The 26,170-nt window shown below is 43.0% G+C and overlaps 1 protein-coding gene across 5 annotated transcripts; it reads left to right on the forward strand.

The window, feature by feature from the left end:
• Positions 1–759: 759 nt before the first annotated feature.
• Positions 760–24,479, forward strand: LOC131241166 (uncharacterized). 5 transcript variants are annotated; one of them, XM_058239871.1, is made up of 11 exons: positions 1,265–1,345; positions 1,440–1,516; positions 4,545–4,763; positions 6,105–6,378; positions 6,996–7,146; positions 7,656–7,923; positions 10,435–10,526; positions 10,666–10,801; positions 21,807–22,138; positions 23,564–23,827; positions 23,921–24,479. In XM_058239871.1, exons 1-10 carry the CDS (start codon positions 1,343–1,345, stop codon positions 23,812–23,814), a joined length of 1,803 nt encoding a protein of 600 aa, XP_058095854.1. In that variant the 5' UTR covers positions 1,265–1,342; the 3' UTR covers positions 23,815–23,827; positions 23,921–24,479. The 5 variants fall into 5 exon arrangements, with proteins under 5 accessions (XP_058095856.1, XP_058095858.1, XP_058095854.1 ...); XM_058239872.1 differs by having other exon boundaries at positions 24,049–24,479; XM_058239874.1 differs by having other exon boundaries at positions 1,269–1,345; positions 7,701–7,923.
• The last annotated feature ends 1,691 nt before the right edge of the window (positions 24,480–26,170 follow it).

Consider the following 26,170-nt stretch of genomic DNA (forward strand, 5'->3'; position numbering starts at 1 on the left):
AAGTTTTTCCTTTCTCTTTTCCCAAGTAAGTTATTCATAAGGGGGTTTATAATCTCAAATAGTTTCCATTTCTACTCGATGTGGGACAAAGAAAATATTTCAATTTTTTAATTAAAAAAAGTTTTTGAAAGGAAATCAATTATTTTGAATTAAAAAATTTTAAAATTTCAAATGCAAATCTAATTTAACCACTACCATAAAAAGAATTCTCAACATAAAAATTATATAGAAATCAATAATCTTTCTTCTTCATGAAACGATACCGGACACGCAGGCTGTTCCCATAAACTTTGAATCTCTATCAGAGCGCACCATGGATGATGTATTTAAACTAAGGCTGTCAGGGATTTTGAACTGTTTTGGGCTGGGCTGGGATGTGTGCCGGTCCCACATTCATGATGGGCTTTTAGGTTTACAAGCCCAATTATTGAAGGACATGCGACAAGAACCTAGCTGGAGACGAACGGTCCTGTCAGGGAATCTGTGGGGCTCACATTGATGTATATATTTTATCCATGCCGTCTATCAATCTTAACAGATCAATTTAGAATTTGAATCCAAAAAGGAGTCAGAAAGAAGTCTCAAGTGGACCACACCACAGGAAGAAGTAGGAATTGAAAGCTTACCGTTGAAAACTTTTCAGTGGCCACAAAAGTTTTAGATCAAGCTGATATTTATGTTTTCCCGTCACCCGGGTCTACGCGAGCTTATTAACAGGTTGGATGGAAAATAAATATCATGACGGGCCTCAAGAAGTTTTCAACGGTAGCGTTGAGTCCTCACGCTCCTTATGGGTGCGTAGTTTAAGGCCGTCATGACCAGGAGCGCACGTTAGAAACAATCGTCGTCCCCGCCATCTCATCTTGCAGTTTGTATATCATCCGAGCAGCGAAAACCGCCAAACGCGACTGTCTCTCGATGCTGGAATGGAGTCTGCACTTCATTTCCATTCATGCCCCTTCTACAGGTCTGCATTTCTTTCTATCGTCTCTCCGTACTTTTTCCTCTTCTCCTTTCTCTTTCGTAGCTTGCCCTAGAAGAAAGCAAAAACCCCATTCTAGGGTTTCCAAAACCGTTTACGTCTTCCGTCGTTTGCATTGGTTTCGTAATTTCTGCTGTTATTTTCACTTCCTGATGAGTAGACATAACTGTTTCTTGTGCTGTCGCAATCGATTTAGGATTTAGAATTTCTGGTTAGGGAATATGAATTTATTGGAATATTGAAGATGCCGAGGATTGTCGACAGAGGGATGTTAATATACACGTGGCAAAATATGGCTGGTAATATGGACTGTTGATCTGTTGGGCCAACATGAGGATTGGCTAATTGCCTAAAATCACAATGGTATGCTACTCTAACCATCAATTTCCTGTGATTTTTGGTGCTTGAATGCTGACCTCTTCTTTGACGGTTCATTTCATTGATCGGATGGCTACAGCGGTCCAATCCCCTTGCCCTATCGGGTATGACCTATCCAAGTGGTGGCTCCACTAGAAGAACCATCCCAATCATGAGGTGCGTGGTGATTAGTTGGGTTATCTATTTGGGGGTCATTTGGATGCCTATAAAATCTGGAAGTGGTAAATGAATTACATGTAATTGAATTACATGGATTAATTGCTTACAGCTTGTCCTATTTGGCTTTAAGCTATGATATGTTTACAAGTAAACAGTTGTTTGTGCAGGTAAAAACTGTAAATCAATTACAGTCTGTAAAGCATTCAGAGGAAATTTCAGCATCCAAACAGGCTCTTTAATCCTTTTATCTGCAATTGATTTACCACTTGCAGATTTTACAGGCATCTAAACGACCCCTTCATGTGAGCTCCCACAGAAGGGTGGCATGGTGGTCCATAATCTGGACCATTCATTGTGTGGTGGACATGGAATTAAGGGGGCGTTTGGCGCATGGTATTAGATGGGATTAGGTGGGGTGGAATTGCATTTGGTCCCGTGCCAATTCCACTCAATGTTTGGGAAGAATGGAAAAGCTTGGAATTAGATTAGATGGAATTGCATTGGGTCTTGTGCCAATTCCACTCAATGTTAGCAAGTTGTGTAGGTCCCACCATGATGTGTGGACTATATCCACACTGTCCACCCATTTTTCGAGATCATTTTAGAGCATGGGTCAAATCAGGTAGATCTAAAGCTCAAGTGGACGCCACCATAGAAAGCAGCGTGGATTGAATACCTACCGTTGAAAACTTCTTTGGGGCCACATAAGTTTTGGATCTACCTCATTTTTAGGCCCATGCCATAAAATGAGGTTACAAAATAGATGAACGGTTTGGATATAACACATGTGTTATTCTCAATAGTTTCAAATGATGGTGGTTATATCCATTCGATGTACCACCGTATTACAAACATAGTATGGAATTAAGCTTATCCCATGGTAACAGGGGACAATCCTTGCCATATGTAATAATTATGTTTTTTTAATCCCATCCCGCCTAATCCTTCCCAATACCATGCGCCAAACACCCCCTAATAGTAGTTTTGGAGTGTGCCTCTCCTTGAGACCAAAGCCAGTGCAACTTGCCTTGGCTTGCTCCGTTTTGGTTGTTACAATAATATGACTTGCTTCATTTCTCACTGAAATCGGTACAACTCAGGTAAGACGATATTTTGAACCGTAGTGGTGTATAAGGAGAAATGAAAGTGTTCTGAACATTTTAGGCCCGAACAATCTGATGGATACAGACACGGCCCTTCTTGCAGGCAAGCATGCCACTATGCCGTGCATCGGTGAGATCAGAGCCATTCATTAGTTGGGCCCCATCATACATGTGCCCTATTGCAAGAAATGCCCACTTGCTCACTAGGTGGTCCACATGTGTGAGTTGAATTTGTCCCATTGGTTTATTTGTCCATTTCTTTGGAGATGTGATACCCAAGTTTACTATGTAGTGTTTGCTCCCTAGAGGCTGTTTGGATTTGGTTCAAAGGTGGGTCATTGCCCAATAATTGGGATAAAAGTACACATCCATAGTTTGTCAACCAATCCCCTTGTGCAGAGGAACCCAGGTATTTTTAGATAGATGGTCTAAGACATGACCCTTAAAGCATGGGTTGTTTTTCTCTACCAAAAAAGGTGGAACTCCTTGTCAATGGCTCTTTATAGTTTCATGCACTTGACAAACACTCTTATTTGTACATGTGGGTGCCATTTTTCCAATGTGCCACATATGCTTCTGTCCAAGTTAAAGTACCCCACATATGCACATGTGCCCCCATCAATCTTCAAGTTGGGCTGTCAATGGACTGGGCTTGGGCCTAGCAAATGCAAAAGTCTAAATAGGCTCGGCCTGAAAGCCAACCCGGATAGTTCAAAATCTTGCCCGAGGCTCGATCTGATGACAGCCCTATCTTCAAGCACCCAAAAAATGTGGCAAATGTGTCAATGTGCACATGTCAAATGTACGCATGCATGTGTAAATGTGCTGCCATCCATATTAAACTCCTCACACATGCCACGGTCCGTCATTCTTCCCCATTCCAGGGAATTTGATAAACCAGTAATGGAACAACTAGTCATGATGGTATGTCTACGAACAATTAATCCTGATGGCACATTCATGGATAGGTTGTCGGGACACAACTTGGCCTGAATCCAAACAGCCCCATACAGCTTGTCTCACTTTTGTCTTCTGTTGTGCTTTAAGCTGAATGATCCTATATGGTTTTCGACTTCCAATGATGATCTATATTAATGCAGGGGCATTTTCACACCGGGCTCGAGTGGGGTCGCTTGTGGGATGCAGGGGCACACTCGGGGTGGGTGCAACCTACGGAGGAGGTCTCGTGTTCGAGACTCCTCACCGGGGGTGATTAATGCGCATTTCACACCAGGCTCGAGTGGGGTAGCCCGTGAGATGCGGGGACACACTCAGGGTGGGCGGCCCATGTGATTTGGGTCCCACGTAGGGGGTTCAGCCAAGGTCCTAAACCATGCGATGTGAGGCCTGGGCTATGAGATAAAAGGATTAATTCGCCATACTCTAACAGTTCGAGTTTTTAGAGCAAGTGGTTAATTGTCCTACATCAAATTGGTATCAGAGCAGGAGGTCTCGTGTTCGAGACTCCTCACTGGGGGTGATTAATGCAGGGGCATTTTCACACCGGGCTCGAGTGGGGTCGCTTGTGGGATGCAGGGGCACAATCGGGGTGGATGCAACCTACGGAGGAGGTCTCGTGTTCGAGACTCCTCACCGGGGGTGATTAATGCGCATTTCACGCTAGGCTCGAGTGGGGTAGCCCGTGAGATGCGGGGACACACTTGGGGTGGGCGGCCCATGTGATTTGGGTCCCACGTAGGGGGTTCGGCCGAGGTTCTAACCCATGCGATGTGAGGCCTGGGCTATGAGATAAAAGGATTAATTCGCCATACTCTAACAGTTCGAGCTTTTAGAGCAAGTGGTTAATTGTCCTACATCATATATTGTATCCATTTGTTATATTGTTGTTGAAAGTTTTGTTGTTAGTATATCAAACAGGTTATGATATCAAGAATTGTCTACTGTTTTCTTTAAAATTTCAGGAAGGCCCAAGAGTGCCTCTATCTTCATCCACAGCATTGCAGAAAGGTCATGGTGCATTTTGCAGCTCTGCGCAAACACCAGATCAAGCTTTATCTTGTACCTCTTAGAATAGGTCATGCATTGCAATGCTTTCCCTCAAAAGGCTCACTGAAAATGAACAGAACATGCAAGGAAGATCACCCTTCTTTTGGTGTTTTGGCTACAAATGACTTTAAGAGGTGCGTGTTGCTTGTATAATTGAAAATCTACAATTATTATTGATTGCGGTAAACATTGAAATATTTAAGCAAGTAAATTGTTTAGCTGATATTGTTGGTGGTCTTTAACACAGATGAGGTTACACACTTTGAATACACATGAACGTGAAATCGTTACAGAAAACACCAAGGATGACAACCATGGTCACTGGGAAAATGGCTAGGTGCTGATCAACTGTATCAAATGTTATTGAACCTTGCACTCGTCAAATTATTCTTCCTTCTGGGCCGATTACTAGGAATTTATTTTTATCTTCCCTTGGAAGTTGGAATCATCAATCATCTAGGAACCAAATTTTGAATTCTTTGGAAGGAATTAATTGAAACAGTTGATGCCTCGATTTTTTGTGAAACAGTTTCCAATGAATCTAATACTCCTGAATTCCAGGAATATGTATTTTTGGAGAATGTCCTAGCTGAAAGAAGCTTTACAAGTTCTTGACTCATGCAGGATATGGAACTATGCAAAATTAGAATGTGCTGGGAGCTTTGGTAAGCACAGAGCCATTTGTATCAGGCATATGTGCCAATCCATGTTTGTGATGATCAGGACCATGTAGATGAGCTGGCCCAAAAATCATGCTGGTCCACTCACTGGGTGGGTTACACATGCATGTTGAATCTGGACAGTTGGAATCTTTTTAAGCCATCCTCTAGTTTTGTACATGCCCGGCTCAGCTCTTGAGTTGATCAACCTATGGCTCAGTGGTAGACTCACAAGAGTTTCAACATGAGGTCATGGGCTCGAGCACCCATTGTGGTGTGAGTGCGCGGACGTTTGTTAGTGTGTGTGGAAAAAAGAAGAAGGTAGATTTGAATATTTTTCTAAGTATGGTTCTTTTTTAATTTTTGTAAGTGGAAATGTCGATATCAATACAATTTCTCTCCCTCTCTACTCCATTGTTCTTGTGACTTTTTTTTTTTTTTGTAATTTGGATATCAAGATCTCAATGACACAATAACCGGGGTGCACCAATTGTTCCTTCTGGCTATATCTGATTCATCTTGTTGAATGGTGAACAGATTATTATTATTGTTGTTGTTGTTGTTGTTGTTGTCGTCATTGTTGTTGTTATTATAATATCATACTTGGTTTGTGCCTTGTTGCATCTTAACCTTATGGTGTTCCAGAATCAGTACATTTTCGTTCAATGAAGTAGGTGGCACTGATGCCTGTTGAGCATTGGGAAGATCTGATGGGGCTTGGTCTCATCTATTTTCCTTTTTTGTTGTGCATGTAGTGAAAGACTGTCATCCAATTATCTAGGAATAATTGATGCTCTCCACATTCACTGTTAGCAGGTCTAAGACGTTGCTTGATATTTCAAGTATCTCCAAGGATGATTTGAATGATTTTGAGACACAGCTGCAAGAGTTCTTCAATGAAGTCAAATCTATGCTGGCGATGGGGAACAAAGATGATGCCATAGATCTGCTTCAAGCAAATTATTTAGCAGTAAAAGAGCAGATTCATGCTGGTTATAAAGGCATGGATCAAGCTGCTATTCTTGACCTCATAGCCTTGGGATACATGGGTGTTGGTGACTTCGCGTTTGTTGAGGGTCTGTTAGAGATGGTAATTTCGTTTATCCTTATATTGCATTTTTAACATGATTTGGTATCGTAAGGTGGCTGTTGTTGTTTCTTAGATTATTTGCTTTCTTTTTTTAGGCCTTCATTTTCCTTCTTTCTTTTTCTTTTTTTCAGAGAGCTCACATTTTATTCCCCACAATTGGGATCGCAATGGTACTTTTACCTTACATTTATAATGGATGGTCTATTATCATTGTGGGTGTTTATTAAAAAGTTCAGATGCAGCAAAACCTTTGGAATATTTATTTATATAAAAAACCATCTTGCTACATCCCTCACATGCTTTAACGAAAAATTAAATAAAAAAAATCCTTACGTACTTTACATGCTATCTGATTAAACATTGTTTCATGGTATCTGTTTTATCTTCTCCCCCCCCCCCCTTACAAATCAAACATGCAACAGCTTCTCCGTTGGTGTGGAAGTACTCATGTCATAGTTTCTGATGGAAGATACTTCACTAAATAATGTTTGATGTCATTTTCTCTTTTATCTGAAATATATTTCAATCCTCATCAGTATTAAGAAAATTTGACTTCTATGTCATTCTTTCCAACATACTGATATGTATCATTGAGCATTTTCATCATCTATTGGCAGCTGTGGGAGATAGTGGGAAGCATAGAGAATGATGAGCCACTTTTGGATTCAGTACTGATGCATATGGGAAGTATGTATACAACTTTGGGGAAGTTTGAGAATGCAATGCTTGCATATAGGCGGGGTTTTGAAATTCTAGAGAGTCTGTTTGGTAAGTATTGTTATCTATGTTTGTGTAGTCTTTGTCAAAAAATGAATATTTCTAACCAGAAAAGTAGTTCTGGTGCATGTGACATTTTCTAGTAGAGCACATTGTGTCTTAAAAGAATAATTTTGTAGCCAAAATTGATCTCATGGTCAACTGGATGCTGCAACAAATGTATAGTTTGATGTGAAGAATTCTGTTCATGTGGTACCCATGTTTTGGTGATACAGACTGGTCTGATTAAACTGGTGTTTGTTTCATCGCACTAAGGTCAGCAACACGATTCCACTCTACTTCAGACTTTACTGGTGCATCTGATCAGAAAAATAGAAAAAGGGATCCTTGATAAATAAAAATTCTGACGGGTGTTTTTAAACAAGTCAATGCATATTAGTCTCAAACCTTAGCTTTTAAATTTTACATAATTATTTCCATTGTTCAAGTCCCAGTTCACCAATCACATCCCGCCGACCATTTTTTTTTTTTTTTTAATTTTTTTTTATTTTCATTTTTAGCTAGATATGAAAATTCAATGAAGAAATACATCTCTCTTCTCGTAGGAAAGCATAGTCCTTTTCTTATCACGCCACTTATGGGAATGGCAAAGGTCTTTAGCTTTATTGGAAGGGCTACAAAAGCAATAGAGATCTACCATCGGGCGGTCATGATTTTGGAAATGAGCAGAGGTGCTGAATGTGAGGATCTTGTGATACCTTTATGTGGTCTTGGCAATCTTCTTATCAAGGAAGGAAAGGCTGCAGATGCAGAAATTTCTTTTAAGAGGTTCATTGCATCTTCCAACATACTTGTGTGCTCGTCTTTTTTTGTTTATTTGTACGCTGATAGTTGTGGCATTTCCAATGTTGTTTCTTGATTTTGAGTGGCATGATCTGTTGTCAAGTCTTCCAGGTTAATGACTCTCTTTTGTTGACAAAATCATAGATAGCAAGCCAATGAATAGTGATATAAATGACCCTTACTGCAAACTTACTCTGTAATACATACACTAGATTTTCTGGGACCCACCATTGCACTAAAATTCATAGCCCGTTGCAAATAGATTTTGTTAAATGCAATATCATCTCTTCTTTTGAGCTCAGTGTTAACAATTTTATTTTATTTTATTTTTTGGGATATGTGGCACCAATTTCGTCACTTCCTCTGAGCTTTTCACTTATATAATAACAAGCAGCGACATAGTAGGTTCCACATAGCACGAGAGTAAATTTTATTCATAGTTGAACAAAGTATTTCAATGCCAACCATGATGTTTCTCGTCTTGAATTTTTTTTATTTTTATTTTTTATTTTTTTTATTTTTATTTACGTAGAAGTCTATATAACTTAAAAAGAATATGTGACATTATCACTTGATCACATGTCATTGAGGTGAGGAATGCTTTCATTACATGTTCACATATATTTTTGTTTTGAACTGTGATGAAAAATATATTAAACAAAAACAAGGGGCTTACAAGGAGAAGGGGCAGCCCAATAGCAAGTGACCCTTCAACATTACATTACATGCTCCGACCGAAAGAAAAACAATCCCCAACAATTAAATGCCAGCATTTCCTCTCCAATTAGACATGGTTTCCTCAAAAGAGCACCCCTGAAGTCAAGCCCCGAGAATACCCAACTAGTGATCATAGAGGAGGTGCCATGCTTGACTGAACCAACCAAAATTGATTTATTTTCAAAAATTCATCTGTTTCTCTCTCCCTAATTCCCATTTTGTGGGCCTACACCATTCATCTACGGCCACCTTAGTGGTCCAAGCATTCATTCGATTTGCGTTTTTCATCTTCTAAAGAGTACGCCTTCTGATGCAGGACAATTAACCACTTGCTCTAAAAGCTCAAACTGATAGAGCATGGCGAATCAATCCCTTTATCTTGTAGCCCAAGCCCCACATCCCATGGGTTAGGACCTTGGCCGAACCCCTCCTCGTGGGCCCTACTTCACATGGGTTCCACTTCACACAGGCCATTACAAGTCTTTTTTTTTTTTTTTTAAAAATAAAAATAAATCCATAACTGCTGGTACGATCTTGTAATGTGTAACGGTTGCCACCATTACCTTTATGTAACGACTGCTACGGCACACCATGATAATGCCCCTCATGTCTCCTGAAAGCATTCTTTATCATATCATTATGATGAACTCGGATTTGATGATATTCGGAGCATAGATCAAGTGTTGAAAAAGAAATATGAACCATGTATGATGTAACCCGTCTAAAAGTTCATCAATTACTAGGATAGGAAACTTATCTTCGACTGTCCGTTGATTGAGAGCCCGATAATGAACATAGAAACGCCAGTTGCCGTCAAATTTCTTCACAAGCAAAATTGGAGATGAATAAGGGCTAGCACTAGGTTTGATTATCCCTGACACAAGCATCTTCTACACAATCTTCTCAATTTCATTTTTCTGATAATAGGGGTACCAATAGTGCTGTACACTTATTGGACAAGACTTCCTGGATAACCAGAGTGCAACTGCCATGCCCTGGAAAGTGCTACGTGGAAAAGAGGTGAGAGTGATTGCCGCTACAAAGTGGGCCACTGTGAACGCGGCTGTGGAGCGTGGTGAAATATTACAATCCCAATGGTTTAAAGAGCCTAGCTTGACACATTCCATCAGTCCTAGGGCTTTTGGCATATTGGTTAGGTTCTTAACAACTAGTATTAGAGCCAACACCATGTCATGTATTCGAGTCATGGAAGGGGTGACCTATGGAAAGGGTAACTTGGACTAGAGTGAAAGCCTCCACGACGTGGTGAGGCCTACCTTGACAACCAGAGTGCAACTGCCATGCATGGAAAGGGCTACCTAGAAAAGAGGCCAGAGTGGGCGGCCGTGGACATTGGCTGTGGAGCTTGGTGGAATGTTACGATTCCAAGGGTTTAATAGCCTAGCTTGACGCATTTCATCAGTCCTGGGGCTTTTAGCGCATTGGTTAGGTTCTTAACAATCTGGTCAACCTCTCACTATTAGCCTCCATGAGTTCGAATTGGGCTCCCTTCGTAGGCTTATAAAAAATCTGCATCCATGCATCAATGAAATGCATCAAAAAGAATTTCCACAGCAACTTCGAAAGAGGTTTGGAGGGTCTGGTTCCCCTTGAAGAGAACCCATCTTTTTTCTTCTTTTTTTTTCCTTTTCTGCCATCATAGGTAGAAGGAAATCTGAGCGTATCATATTATTTCTATATTTTTTGGTTTTGTTTAGCATTTATGTTTTTTCTTGGTATTATGTGGCCTGAACATTCGTTTTTCCTTGTGTTCTCTAGAATATTGAGCGTATATACAAAGTTATATGGAGCCAATGATGGAAGAGTAGGAATGGCCATGTGTTCCTTGGCCCATGCCATGTGTGCAAAAGGTAATTTTGTAATCATTTGTTCACATATAATATGTGTCTACATTCATGCTAATAAAAAACTCCTCTACATAAGCATTTTTGGTATTCTGATTTCTCTCTCAGTTGTTTTATAGTCACTGACGTACTATATCATCTTTAGGAAATCTCAATGAAGCTATTGGTGCATATAGAAAGGGTCTTCAGGTTATTAAGGATTCTGAATATATGGCTTTAGATGATGATGTTCTAGAAAAGATGAGGATTGACTTGGCAGAACTACTTCATATTGCGGGAAGGTAAAGATAGCATCTTATGGTGAAAATAGGAAATGGATGGTGAAAATAGGAAATGGATGATCAATACGCGAAATGGATTGCTCATTTGTTATTTGTTCATTCATTGTTTAGATTATGCAGGCTGTAATTCCTTTGATTTATTGTCCTATTCTTCTTCATTCAATGTAGTTGTTATCTGTGAAAAATGTTGTCGTCTTTTAGTCAATCTTTTCTTTATTTCAAGTTTCTTTTCTGAATTGTGACTTGAACCCTCAGTTCTCATTAGAAATCATGCAGCCTTAGTTCGTGGAGGCTCGAATTTTTCATGCAGAGCTTTTTTTTAAAAAAAAAAGCAACGAGAATGCATTAAAAAGAAAAAGAGAACAACAGGAGCAGCAAAAGAAAACAAACAAAAAAGAACTAAAAGCCTAAAAACAGAAAATCAAAATCATGAAGGGCAGGAACAACAGAGGCCCATTTGATCAACAGATGTTTGGCTTTCGACCCAACCGATTGCGGTGTGGCCTGCGCATTGTTGAAACACCCGTCGTTGCGCTCCTTCCAAACTGCCCACCAAATAGCCATAATTGCCATTTTCCAGACCATAGATTTGGCTTTGCCCATCTTGAATCCGTGCCAATATGCAAGAAGGGAGGGCGCTGAAGCAGGCACACAGCCAGTAACACCGAAACTAGAGAAGAAATCCGAGCGAATGAGGGAGACGAAAGGACAGTGCACGAAAAGATGGTCGACCGACTCCTCACTGGCCATACAGCAGAGGCATATATTGACTAGTTGCATTCCCCTCTTTTTAAGATTGTCAACAGTTAAAATTCTGTTCCTGGAAGCCAACCAGGTGAAACAAATAAATTTAGGAGGGACTGGGTAGCGCCAAATAAATGCAGAGACCAAATCGGGGGGCTGGGGCGGAGGAGGGTAGAGTATAAGGATTTCACTGTAAAAAGGGAGGATTTATCTTTGGTCCAGACTAAACGATCCGGATTTGAGAGGGAAGGGGAGACGCTGGATAAACAGTCCATCAGATCAGCAAAATGGGAGATCTCCCAATCATGAAGATTTCTGCGGCAGCTGATATTCCATACGATGCCATTTTTGGCCTGAGAGAAGAAGGTGTTGATCGGCTTGTCCTTCAACGAGGCTAGGCGATAAATGGAGGGAAAACGCTCTTTCAAACACCTATCTCCAACCTAGTGGTCCTCCCAAAACCGAATAGCCTCACCATCACCCAATTGGAAAGAAATATTTTCCGTCACCGAATTTTTACACCGCAGGATTCCCTTCCAAATCCGCGAAGCCCTGTAAGCAGAAGAGTCCCTAGTCCACCATCCTCCCGGCGAGGTCCCATATTTCCCTTTAATGACACAGTTACACAAGGCTTCCGGTTCGGTTCCCAGTCTCTAGGTCCACTTACCAAGGAGGGCCTTGTTCATAGCCTTTAGGTTTTTGACACTGGCACCTCCCTCTCTAAAGTGGGAGCAAACCTCCTGCCAATCAAGAAGATGGATTTTGGACTGATTTTTCTTGCCGGTCCACAGAAAGTCCCTCCTCAGATTGTCGATTCGACGCCGAAAAGCAAGAGGGCAGCGGTAAAGGGACATGAAGTATATGGGGATATTTGATAAAGCGGCTTTAATGAGCGTGACCCTCCCCCCGAAAGACAAATAACGACATTTCCAAGTAGCCAGGGATTTTTGGATTTTCTCCACCACCCTATCCCACATGGATAGGGGATGGGGACCAATGGCGGCAAATCAACAAAGGAAGTCGGCAGAGAAGTAGTGGAGTAGCCGATAATACGAGCGAGAGAAGAGAGGTCTTGGTCAGCAATATGGATGCCAAAATTTTTTGATTTTGCCATGTTGATGTATAAACCCGAGACAGCCTCAAAACAGCGCAGCGTCGTGAAAAGATTAGTAATGGCTTCACTGTCAACTTCGCAAGTAATCAAAGTGTCGTCTGCAAACTGAATATGAGTGATCGACGAAGGGACCCCTAGCATGGATATGCCTCTAAATAGACTGGCACTTTGACCCTTCAACAGCATCTGGGAGAGGGCTTCGGAAATGAAGAGGAAAAGGAGGGGCGAGAGGGGGTCACCCTGGCGTAGTCCCCTCGAGCTTGTGAAGAAGCCTTTAGGGGCACCATTAAGAAGAATGGAAAAGTGGGGAGATTCGACACAAGCCGTCATCCACATCCTCCATTTTCGACCGAAGCCCATACGGGCAAGTATATAATATAGGAAATTCCAATCCACGTGGTCATAGGTCTTTTTGATGTCAAGTTTGCAGAAAACTGATTTTATCTGTGAAGTGTGGCAAGAGTGAAGGATTTCGTTGGCGATGAGAGCAGCATCCACGATCTATCTCCCTTTGATGAAGGCATGTTGGTACTTAGAAATCAGCTTGTCCATCACAGAAGTGAGCCTTATGGAGAGGATTTTAGCCAGAATTTTGTAGAGACTGCCAATTAGACTGATCGGTTTGAATTCAGCAAAAGAGTTAGCCCCCGTAACTTTTGGAATCAGAGCAATAAAGGACGCTCCTATGTCCTTTGAGAGCTTTCCCCTAGCGTGGAACTCATTGAGGAAAGCCACCACATCCGCTTGGACGATGTCCCAGAAGGCGTGGAAGAAGGACATGGGGAAACCATCAGGCCCCGGGGATTTATCTCCATCCATGACAACAATAGTGACGCAGGACAGCCCTAATTATGATGCATGCTCATGGACATAATTAAACAGCGGAAATAAAAGGAATAAATGATCTAAAATTCTAACAGTAATCATCATAACTGAGAAAATCATAAAGGAAACATGCAATGGAGCGGGCCATCACTACAACCATGGGTTATGGAATTCAATTACTACTTAGGTTGGATCCGGCGAGGGATGAGACCTCCCGATCTTACATGGTCACACCCAATCGATCAATGAAGATCACTAGTCTGAAGAACCAAGAAGTTTCTCGGATTAGGGATTTGAGAATTTGGGGGTTTAGGGTTTAGATCGGTTCCCAAGATTTTGATCGTAGAAGGATTAGCCAAAACTGGAAAATAGAAGGAAGAAAATTATTACCTTGAAGAAGTTGGAGGGGCACAAGAAGAAATTAGAAGAAGAAGATCAAGGGAAAAGAAGAAGCACCATTAGAGAGAAGAGAGGAAGGAGGCAACCACAGGGTTTGCTTTTCATTAATTAATAGTTGAAATTCGAATTTAGGGCTTTAGCCCACTTAAATAAGTAAATAAAGACATAAAATTACTAAAATACCCCTAGAATAAGCAAATAAAGACAAAATTACTAAAAGACCCCTAAGTAAGTCAAAAACGCGCAAATAACATAAGTACGGGAAAGTTTGGGCGCTCTTGGGCGCTCGGTCTTCTTTCTCCAATCTTCCTTCACATGTGTCTTCCCTGAGTGGGGTTTTCTATATGTCCAATCACATGTGAAAGGTTTTCAGCTCCTCAATAGTCACCTATCCATAAGGACGGCACTTGTGGTTGGCGCTTTCTTCGTTAGTACACTTTGAATGCGCTTGTGTCCGCATCAATTCCCCTCGGGTGAGAAAAACTCGACTTCGACGAGTTGAAACTTTTGTAGCGCTCGAGTAGATCTGGATCAATACCCTGCAATGCGTCGCCCGACAGCCACGTAGATTCAGTCGATGGTTTGTTCTTCCAATTGACAAGATACCTTTGGAAACCCCCATCTCTCGTGGATACTATCTCGTCATCCAAGATTTCCTCAATTGCTTTTTTATGGGTAATGGGTGGAGGAGGGGGTGGAAGGGGTTGGGTAGCAAACTCAGAAAAAGGCCATGAAAGGGACGATGTATCAACAATGAGAGTATGGGCACGGACTAGATCTTCCACATTAAAAGTTGGATTAATGCTCATGCCCTTCGGCATATGGGGTATTCATCTTTCAGTTGAATTGATGCGGACACAAGCGCATTCAAAGTGTACCAACGAAGAAAGCGCCAACCACAAGTGCCGTCCTTATGGATAGGCGACTATTGAGGAGCTGAAGACCTTTCACATGTGATTGGACATATAGAAGACCCCACTCAGGGAAGACACATGTGAAGGAAGATTGGAGAAAGAAGACCGAGCGCCCAAGAACGCCCAAACTTTCCCGTACTTACGTTATTTGTGCGTTTTTGACTTAGTTAGGGGTCTTTTAGTAATTTTATCTTTATTTGCTTATTCTAGGGGTATTTTAGTAATTTTATGTCTTTATTTGCTTATTTAAGTGGGCTAAAGCCCTAAACTCGAATTTCAACTATTGATTAATGAAAAGCAAACCCTTTGGTTGCCTCCTTCCTCTCTTCTCTCTAATGGTGCTTCTTCTCTTCCCTTGATCTTCTTCTTCTAATTTTTTCTTGTGCCCCTCCAACTTCTTCAAGGTAATAATTTTCTTCCTTCTTCATCAGTAAGTCCTCCTTCAGGGTGATACTCTTCAACTTCATAATCACCCTGGTCATCTCCACCCTTGTGGGACTCGTCTATAACTAAGGCTCTCCCACGGCTCTTCGTAGGACACTGATTAGACATGTGGCCAAGGTTGCCACACTCATAGCACCTCACTTGGCTCATGTTACTAGGACCGGCACCAAGAACCCTTTTGCCCTTGTCCTCCCTAGGCCTAGGTAGAATGGTCGCCTGTGCCCTAGGTTGATTACCAATATTAGGTCTAGTTCCTTGGGAACTAGATCTAGCACTGGAGTCTCGGGACTCAAAACGACGAACGACAGGAGCCTTCAGATATTTCTCTAACTCCTGCACGACTTGATATGCTTCATCTAAGTCCGTTAAGGGCCGAGTAATAAGCTCGCGCTGAAGATTCGCACAAAGACCCATCTTAAAACGCGAGAGCGTTACTAGAGGGTCTTCTCGGATATCACATCGCATCATACTCTTCAAATTTAGCGATGTAGTCAGCGGCAGGCATTGACCCTTGGCGTAAGGATTGCCATTGGTCAAGGAGCTTTTGACGGTATGAGAGAGGAAGGTACTTGTCCTTCAACTTCTCTTTCATCTCATACCAATGTGTGATAGGGGCTCTACCAACTCTCTCTATCTTACGCTCGGTGTTGGTCCAGAAGAGCTTGGCTTGACCCACAAGCTTCATCTTAGCAAACCGCATTTGACGGTTTTCTGACATGCCATACTACTCAAAGTAGTGGTCCATGTCAGCAACTCAGTCAAGGAATGCCTTGGGATCCAAGCGCCCATCAAAACTCGGGGCCTCAACTCTCACACTCTTCATCGCACGCTCATCTGGATCATAGCGGTCTTGATGACCACATGTGGCTCATGCCTCTCGTACCACACCACGACCGTTACCACGATCTCTATACTCACTACCACCACATGTGGCAGCGCGTTCTTCAATGATTCCTTCCACTTGGGAGTGCACATCTTCCCCTACAGCGGGGTTTTCCTTTTGGGACGCCTCTAGTTGCTCCACCATAGTCATGGTAGTGGTAATTTAGTTCTCAAGGTGGGCAAATTCACGCCTTTGACCCGCTTCTAGGGCGGTTATCTTTTGTATCAATTGAGCAAGTTGCTCAGATAACTGCTCTTTATTCATGGTAGGTTGAAGTCCGAAACCTCTACCTTTTCTCGTGGGCATACAATGAAGACTTGAACCAAACTCTACCTAACTAGACTACTAGGTGTTATGACTTTCAAGATGAATGCGATGAATGCAAAACTACCATGAACTGACACAATTAAGTTGAAACAAGAAACAACTCAAATCTGGAAAATTTCCAGATTAGGAACTTTCTAAAATTGGAAAGTTTCTAAGATTGAAAACTTTCTAAACCTGGAACTTTCCTAAGTTAAACCTAAAATTCAAAACCCTAATTTGATAACTCGATCTAAACAAAAACCATGCAAGCCTAGGCTTTGATACCAAATTTGACGTAGGACAGCCCTAAGTATGATGCATGCTCATGGACATAATTAAACAGCGGAAATAAAAGGAATAAATGATCTAAAATTCTAACAGTAATCATCATAACTGAGAAAATCATAAAGGAAACATGCAATGGAGCGGGCCATCACTACAACCATGGGTTATGGAATTCAATTACTAAGGTTGGATCCGGCGATGGATGAGACCTCCCAATCTTGCATGGTCACACTCAATCGATCAATGAAGATCACTAGTCCGAAGAACCAAGAAGTTTCTCGGATTAGGGATTTGAGAATTTGGGGCTTTAGTCTTTAGATCGGTTTTCAAGATTTTGATCGTAGAAGGATTAGCCAAAACTGGAAAATAGAAGGAAGAAAATTATTATCTTGAAGAAGTTGGAGGGGCACAAGAAGAAATTAGAAGAAGAAGATCAAGGGAAGAGAAGAAGCACTATTAGAGAGAAGAGAGGAAGGAGGCAACCAAAGGGTTTGCTTTTCATTAATCAATAGTTGAAATTCGAGTTTAGGGCTTTAGCCCACTTAAATAAGCAAATAAAAATATAAAATTACTAAAATACCCCTAGAATAAGCAAATAAAGACAAAAAATTACTAAAAGACCCCTAAGTAAGTCAAAAATGCGCAAATAACATAAGTACGGGAAAGTTTGGGCGCTCTTGGGCGCTCGATCTTCTTTCTCCAATCTTTCTTCACATGTCTTCCCTGAGTGGGGTCTTCTATATGTCCAATCACATGTGAAAGGTCTTCAGCTCCTCAATAGTCGCCTATTCATAAGGACAACACTTGTGGTTGGTGCTTTCTTCGTTGGTACACTTTGAATGCACTTGTGTCCGCATCAAATAGCAGCTTTAATTTCGTCAAGAGAGAAAGCAGCTTCCAACCGATCAGCTTCGGACGAGGAAAGAGAATGGAAATGAATTCTATCTAAACGAGGCCTGGACCAACCCTCGGAGGAAAGAAGAGATCTGAAGTAGGAAACCGCGGCTTTCGAAATTTCTCCTTTGTCATCAGACTGTCTACCTCCCACTGATATGCTATGAATAGCCTTAACACGGGCACGCATATTGGCTATTCTGTGGAAATACTTGGAGTTCTTGTCCCCCTCAGCTATCCATTTAGACCTCGATTTAACCTTCCAAGAGATATCGTCCTCCAGAGATCTGGAAGAGATGGACTGGATTAACTGGATGCGCCTAGATAAGGCCTCTAGAGGGATCTGACGACCTTCAAACTTGGAGTCGAGCAAATGAAGCTCGGAACAGAGGGTGTCAGTGTCGCAGTCTTGCTGCTGGAGGTGCTCATACTTCCAGAGTTTTAATTTTTCCTTTAGCCAGCGAAGCTTGCACATTAGACGATGTCCAGCGAAACCCTCTATCTGAAAAGAGATCCACCAATCCTTGACTTGCTATTTGAAACCATCTATGTTTAGCCAGTCAGGGTTGAATTTGAAGGGTTTGGGACCCCAATCGTCGACATTGATAGAGAGAAGAATGAGGCAGTGGTCTGAAGTCAATCTAGGGAGGGCCGTTTGAGTCGAAGTTGGGAATTTGTCGATCCATTCTGCTGACAGAAGGAACCTATCAAGACGCGACTGAGTGGCTGTTCTGCGGCCATTGGTCCAAGTATAAGTAGCACCAGATAGGGGAAGGTCCACCAGCTCTTCAGATTGAATCCAATCAGAGAAACGATGCATGGCGCAAGAAGAAGTCCTTAGGCAAGAGTGTTCCTTGGCGAATTGAATCACTTTGAAGTCTCCTGCAAAGCAGCAAGGGCCAGAGAAAGACGGTTTGATGGTAGAGAGCTCATCCCAGAATAGAGGTCTGAGGGAGTCATCATTAGGACCATAAACAGATATAAGAATGCAGCGGAAGGAAGAAGACTTATCTTGGATGACGATTGCTTTAGAAAAGACACCACTCAACAAGAAGAGGAGATCCCATCTGGAAGACTTCCACGCAACGAGAATGCCCCTTGAGGAACCTGACGCGTCAAGAGTGACGAAGTTTGCATCTTGAGCACCCCAAATGGTCTTTAAAAGAGCGGGAGGAAATACCGAGACTTTGGTTTCTTGAAGGCAAATGACGTCCGGAAATGGACCGTTTGATGAGGCTCCACTTCTACTTGGAGCCAATTCTCCTGACATTCCAAGAAAGGACGATCATTGGGACACTGAACTACCCCGAGTAACCTTCCTCCCACATCTAGCCGAAGACGTGGAGGGTATGGCCGGAGAGGAATGAAGTCTGAGGAGCTCTCTGTTGGATGTAAAACGAGGCACTTGTTTGGCAGGGGTCTTAGGAGGAGGCAGAGGCCTACCTCTGTTCTTGATAAATTGGAATAAAGCCGTGTAGTCTTCAACCCTCTTACCGAAAGAGAGACCCAGAGAACGACCGACGTTTCCCACAACATCTCTAATCCACTTTTTATCTTGAATTTTCTTGTAAATTTCCTCTTTACAATTGCCTTCCACAGAATCCCTAGATTCATCTCCCTGTTGATGAATGGATAGCTCAGAGCACATCTGGAGGGGTTTTGCATCAATAATTTCCGTAGAAGTCTCCTCTTGAAAGTGAGTGAGGGGGCTAAGGTCCTCCCAGTCCTTAGAGGCAAAGGTGATAGGAGTTGACGGGGTCGAAAAATCAGGCCTGGAATCCGACATGTGATCGACTGACATATCATCTCTGGAAGTATCAGCAGACAGAGTGGACCAGGGGAGATGATGCAGAGGAAGATCTGGGGGTAGGACTGAGACTTGATCAGAGGAGCGAATGTTGTGGGGGCCATCAGACCTGGAAACGGGGAGCGGGGCAGGGAGGGGGTTTGGATTGATAGGGATAGTCTCGGAGAGCTTCAATGGACCCCATTTCCCAGGGAATAGACGTAGTCGGGTAGGGTACGGACCCGGATGAAGAGCCTCGACTTCTATGAGAGACGACAATTTAGGGTCGGATGGACGATCATTGATGAAGGGGTCATTGCCACCGTGGGATGAAGGATCAGAGGACACGCGTTGCAAATCAAACGCAAGGGGGTCCTTGCTGTAATTGTTTTGCTTTTGATGGAGGATGGAAACGCCACGTGCTGCTAACGTATTAACCTGAGGAGAGAGCTGGTCCGCCAGCCGAGGAGAGTGCTCAGGGGCTTGGACGTGTGTCAAGCTAGCGGTAGAGTCAAGTCTCGTCGCTCCTGTGTTGTGGAAATTATCTGACATCCGAAGAGCGGGAGAAGCGGGATTGGAGGCACGCATCCTCTGCGAGAGATGGAAATCGCCGCCTGCTTGAGCTAACGTGTCAGGGCGTCTGACGAGCCGATGAACCGGTAGTCCATTGGTGAGAGTTGCATGTGCACCTTCTTCCCACCGATCCGATTGCAGATGCAACAACGACTGCATATTCGATTCCCTAGTCCTCCAGATATCGCCCCATCTGGGTTGCGGTGATGAAGAGGAATCAATCTGCACTGGCAACGTGACAATCCGGTTGTCCACCTTCACTTTCAAATTGGCCGGGAGAGGATCGCCTTTCTTTCGCCTTATCCTTGCCCTTATGACCCCCATTTCTGTTCCAAGCTGGGTCTTTGGATCGATTTCTAGGAGGAAGCCTAATGCAGAGGCCGCTTTGATGAGAAACTCATCGTACCAGCATTCCAAAGGGATATCCCAAATGAGAACCCAAATGTTTTATTTCCTGAAAATAGAGAATTCTTCCCAGGGTATAATTTTTTTAATCTGGCCATCTTTGCACAAACGATCTGCCATTGTTAGGGAGGCAGGGTTGAGACCAGGGCATACTCTTACCCATAGAGCTTCGCGACTCAGAGGTTTGAAGTCAGAGGACCCAAGTTGGAAGCCAGTGCATTCACGAATCCAGTTCTTAACAGTCGGAATACTTGCATTGTCGTCAGTGATGATGACCACCGATTTGGCTAATTCTGCTCGGTTCCTTTCGAAAATATCCTGGCTGACCACGATAGTATGGTCGATACGATCACCCTCACTATCTGAACATTTAGGACTGCACTGGTCCTTTGGAGATTCATGCGATCGATGAGAGGGGGGAACACTGCTCATAGGGCCATTGATTAGTGCATTGCGAAACAAAACACCATCAGAGCGGGATGGAAGATGGGAAGCCGTAGAGGGGAGCTGTCGTTCCAGCGGGGATGACTTAGGGGGGAGGAATTGTTGCTAAGAGGAATGGGCATGCAAAGTTTCAGGACCGAATCGTGCTCTCTGGACCAACATTTTTTTTATCATCGTAGCTAATTCCGTGCAACATACGCACCGCCCATGCCAGTTCCGCTTCGCTGCCCATGCGAATCAAAGCAAAGCCGCGATAAGCCCCCGTTTCGCGATCGCGAGGCATGATAACATCCATAACAGCGCCTGTGCGCCCAAAAATCCTCTCCAGATTAAGGGGGTACCACCCGTGAGGATAACCTTTCACGAATAGAGTAGGGAAAGACGAGTAGTTCCTACGGCCATCCCCCACCACGTTCTTCTTTTGGTGCCTGGATTGGACAACCTTCCAGTCGCTTTCACCGATGTTTAAGAAGGAATCATCCGATATCCTTTTTCCTTTGTCGACCATCATGACAAAACCAGTGATTAGAGCGGGGACAGGGACGAACGACAGCAGTAGAAGGGGGACAAGGAGAAACACGTCGCGTCGTTGCCGTTGGAGGATCACGTCGTCACCATCGGAGGATCACGTTGTCGCCATCAGGTAAGAGCAGGGCCATCCTTTTTCCTTTCATGCAGAGCTTTTTGAGTAGCTCGTTTAGCTCATCCCCCCTTTCCATTCTATCAAGATTCTCTATCTTCTCATGCTCCTCTCTTGTCAGAGCCTGTTATTCTTTCTTCTCTGCATCAGTCTGAACCATTTAGACCACTTTTGGAAGTCACCAGTTCCAAGGTCAACACGATTTAGTAGCTATGTAGCATGGAAACACATGTGGGATTTACAGTTTTAAGATAATTGGTCTCTTAGGCTGCCATCATTCCTTGTTAGCATATCGAATACTTGTTAACATGTTTAACTTATTTTTCTCATCTATCATGGTTTTTCGTAGAGAGCATGAAGGTCGGCAGCTACTGGAGGAGTGTTTGCTGATCTCTGAAAGGTACAAAGGGAAAGAGCATCCAGGTTCTGTGACCCACCTTCTAAACCTTGCCAGCTCTTACTCACGCTCAAAGAATTTTGTGGAGGCTGAGCGCTTGCTGAGGACAAGTCTTCAGATCATGTCAAGAACAGTGGGACCCGACGATCAATCCATCACTGTCCCAATGTTGCACCTTGCAGTCGTACTCTACCATTTGAGACGAGATGAAGAAGCAGAGGGTCTTGCTCTAGAGGTAGTGCGCATCCGTGAGAAAGCATTTGGAAAACAATCTCTTCCAGTTGGTAAGAATTTTTCATTTGCTTTTGCTTTTGTTGCATGCACGGGCTCGCGTGTGTGATATGGTGACAGGCATGAACGATGGGAGTGTTTTATTGTGCCCACCTACTTGCAAGTAGTAAGGGTTGCAACCAGGCTGGAATGGACCTCCGAATTCAGCCCACTTTCTGTTGAACCTTGAGGCCCATGGTCCGTGGCTTGGAGCCAGGCCTGAGTTTTACGCCCTTTAGCTAATTGGGCTGGACCTGAGCTTGATATGCCCAAAGGCCTGACAGTAGACCCAACCTTATTTAACAGTCGTGGACTGAGTATTGAGAGTTGTTCACCCACCAGCATCAGTATCACAACTTGTGATGTGGTACCAGACCATCTTTCCTGCCAACATACCACTTGTGTAGGAAATCAGGACCATGAGAACAAAAGGCCCCACCATGAAGATCACTATTCTCCAAATCCAGGTTAACTCTTTCACCAGGAGGGCCACAACTATGTGTTGAGTCAGGCTGTCGGTTGTCTATTGATTCCAATGGTGTAGCTCACCTGATAGGTGGACTGGTCAGATTTTTTTGCAGGTGATTTTCATGGTGAGACCTACCATTTTTCATTGTCAATCACCACCTCCCTAAACACATTTTGTAAAAATAGGGAGGGAGCAGCTTTCCTGACAAATGTGGAGTCAATTGCAGATTTAATGAGAAATGAAAAATGGGTGGCATCCAAACACAGCCTAGTCTGCATTTTCTTTGGAGCATTGTAATACATTCTCATGAAGTGATCAAGGGCTCTAGAATGATAGGGCTGTAAATGGGCTGGGCCCAGGCCAAGCAACATCCAAGTTTTGAATAGGGCCAGTTCCCAACCCAAAGCAACCTCCTGCCTATCTCATTGGCAAACTCAGCGCTCGAAGATAGATGTTCTAAAACAAAAAAGAATTGGCATCCTGACCCATTGGAAAAGTGGCCTGATGCACTTGTGACCTAGTATATTTATATGGCAGGTCGACCAAAGCTGAAGCTATCCCCCCCAGATTAGGTGTCTGGGATATTTCAATCTGGAGGATCTGTGTGTATCCTCCAGCCAGTGGGTCCCTTAAGATCAACATCCTAGATCACCGAACCATGGGTGCCACTTGTGTGAACTGGGCCCGTCAGGGCACTAGACACTGCCTGATGCATCAGAACCTATAATTATTCACGACAAAATTTAGGTTGAAACCGGGCCTGTATACATCAACATTTTTTTCCAGATTATTCAAGCGACTGGTTCTGACAGATTAGCATATTGTTACTCTGGCCTGATGAAGAAGTTAGCATGATTTCAATGGCAATCTAACTCATTTCTTTGATTCAAATAGGCCCAAACTGTGTGTCTGTACTTAATTTTAAATCAATTAATGCTGATTTTTTGTTTTTGGTATTGCATTTCGACAGGGGAGGCTCTTGATTGTTTGGTATCCATTCAGGCTAGGTTAGGGAAGGATGATGGAGAAGTTCTGGCCCTATTGAAGAGGCTTTTGAGCATTCAAGACAAAAAGTTGGGCCATGAGAGTGAAGAGACCATGATTACCCTAAAGAAGGTGGTTTTCTATTTAGACAAGATGGGAAGGAAGCATGAAAAGCTACCTTTCCAGAGAAGATTGTTGATGCTCCGAGGCCAGTATAAGCAACGGGTTCCTTCTTGACAGGTCTTGTAAGGTAGTTTTTTGTTTTTGATTTTCTTTTTCTCTATAATCAGTTCTGGGAATTAAATAGCAGCTTTTTAAGTTCTCATTTATTTCCTTGTACCAGCGATCTGATCATTGGTGACCAGCAGTATGATATCCCAGAGGTCCAATGTGCATGGCTACACTGTTGGTGGGTGATTATGTGAAAACTTTCCCATCTGATCACATTCTTTTTGTTTTTTGGCCATGCAGATGGATGGTTAAAAATGTGATGAATTTGCAGTCCATATTCAACTGGGAAAATGTCCAGCATGGTGTAGTTGTTGGTTTGCGATGTCTCCATTGACAGGATTTTTGTGGCCCATCCTCAAGTCTGGTGTACCAGGAGAAATTTTGGATTCCCCAAATTTGAGCCCATGTAGGGAATGCTTGCCTGGACGAAATGTTACTAACTAGGCATTGTATATAACCTTGATCTCTTATGCACACGCAAAAGATTCATGCGGGTTTGTCCGTAGAGAGAGAGAGAGAGAGAGAGAGTATTCTATCATGTTTCAGTTTCATGTCTGTCTTTTCTTGTACATCACTTGGCATGATTCTTTTGTTGTAGTGTAATGCAAGTGGCAACAGAAAATAATACAGGAAATCATGGATAGCAGTTGTCCCCAAAAGTTTTGGATCAAGCTGATGTTTGTGTGGTCACTTCACGTAGGTCTGTGTGACCTTATCAACCTGTTGGATGTCAAATAAACATTCCGGTGGCCCCCAAGAAGGTTTTAGTGGTGAATGTTCAATCACCATGGTTTCCTGTGGTGTGGTCCACCAGAGATTTGGATCTGCTGAATTTTTGGGCTCATGCTTTAAAATGAGCTGGCGAAACAGACGGATGGAGATGTAAGACATACATCATGGTGGGCCCCACAGTAAATTAGGAAGATTCGCTCACTATGTGGGCCATGCCTGTATGTTAGAGTCAGAATTTCGGTCGAAAATCAGTTCCAACGGTGTGGCCACCCGATGAGTGGACTGGCCTACTTCTCTGCCAAGTGATGTTCCTCTACCGTTTTTATGTTTTTGTGGTGCTATAAGTTGCGGTGCCTCGTCTTTGCAGGCTGCAGCTGAGTAGTCGTTGATGAGAAAATAACAACTGGAGAGATAGATGGACAACAGCAAACCAAAGGGATGACACATGTAATGTTGGAGTGGATTTTACGAACGTATCACGGTTGGCCCCTTAAAAATCGAAGGGGCGTTCAGTGGATTTCGGAAATACATCATGGTATGGCCCACCTGATCTGACATGCCCATTTACTCACAGTTTGTGTTAAACCAGCGACAGAAATAGGTTTGAAGTCATACGCATGTAAGATAGCCCATGTAGACATTTACACCATGAATATGTTCAATTAACACACGTGTGATTGATCTAATCCATCCACGTGTAATTGCCCCCCTTTTTTAGACATGAACCCCATTCAAAACCAAGGTCCAACCATCCAATCGGCATCTGAAAGTAACCAAACATAACGGGTCCAGATCCATATCCCTCAAAAAAACAAGACCCGGTCAAGCCAAAACCCAATCCCGATCATCCTCGGTCTGGGAATAGTAGGACCCGACCGTTGACAGCTACAGTTCCGTTCGTGATCGTCTCCTTTCATACAGCACAATACAACTGCCAAAGCCTGCCTGTTAATTTTCTATTGGACAGAAATCCCAATCAACATGTAATCCAACAAAGATTCTTCTCTTAGTCAAAAGGAGAACAAGAACCAATGGATATGGCCCACTAAATATCCAACGATTATAGCTTAAGTAGCTAATCAATGACGTCGTGAAACATGCTCGCGTGGTATTTGCATTTATCTTTAAAGTCTTTAAGTTCCTAACATGCAAAAGATCCATTTTGATTTTGTTGAGCTGGCCACACATGGCACATACGGCGCAGTGACCTCAGCCATTCATCCACTGCCCTCTACAGTGGGTGAGCCAATGCCCAAAAATCCAAACCGATTGGACTACATGGTGGACTCCACAGCCAATACTAAAATCTTCTGATCATAAAATTCACCAACTGGACGGCTGATCAACGGTGGAGTAGTGCAGATTTCGTTTTTCTTTTCTTTTTTGGTTGATAGCATGTCAACATGAGGCCCACCATTAGAACAGTTTGGATCAATCAACTGGTTTTTCTATATCTAGCCTATTCAATCCAAACTAGCTACTATTCTTCATAAATGATGTGCCAGGTTTGCTTATCCTACATGAGTGTACAGTTCATCCCCCACGTACGGCTCCAGATGTGCCAACGTGGGCCACGTGTGGAAAGTGCCATGTTAAAAAAAAATCACACCGTCCATTCATCAAGTGGGCC

The sequence above is a fragment of the Magnolia sinica genome, chromosome 3 (genome assembly GCF_029962835.1).
Source record: "Magnolia sinica isolate HGM2019 chromosome 3, MsV1, whole genome shotgun sequence".
NCBI classification, from domain to species: Eukaryota; Viridiplantae; Streptophyta; class Magnoliopsida; order Magnoliales; family Magnoliaceae; genus Magnolia; species Magnolia sinica.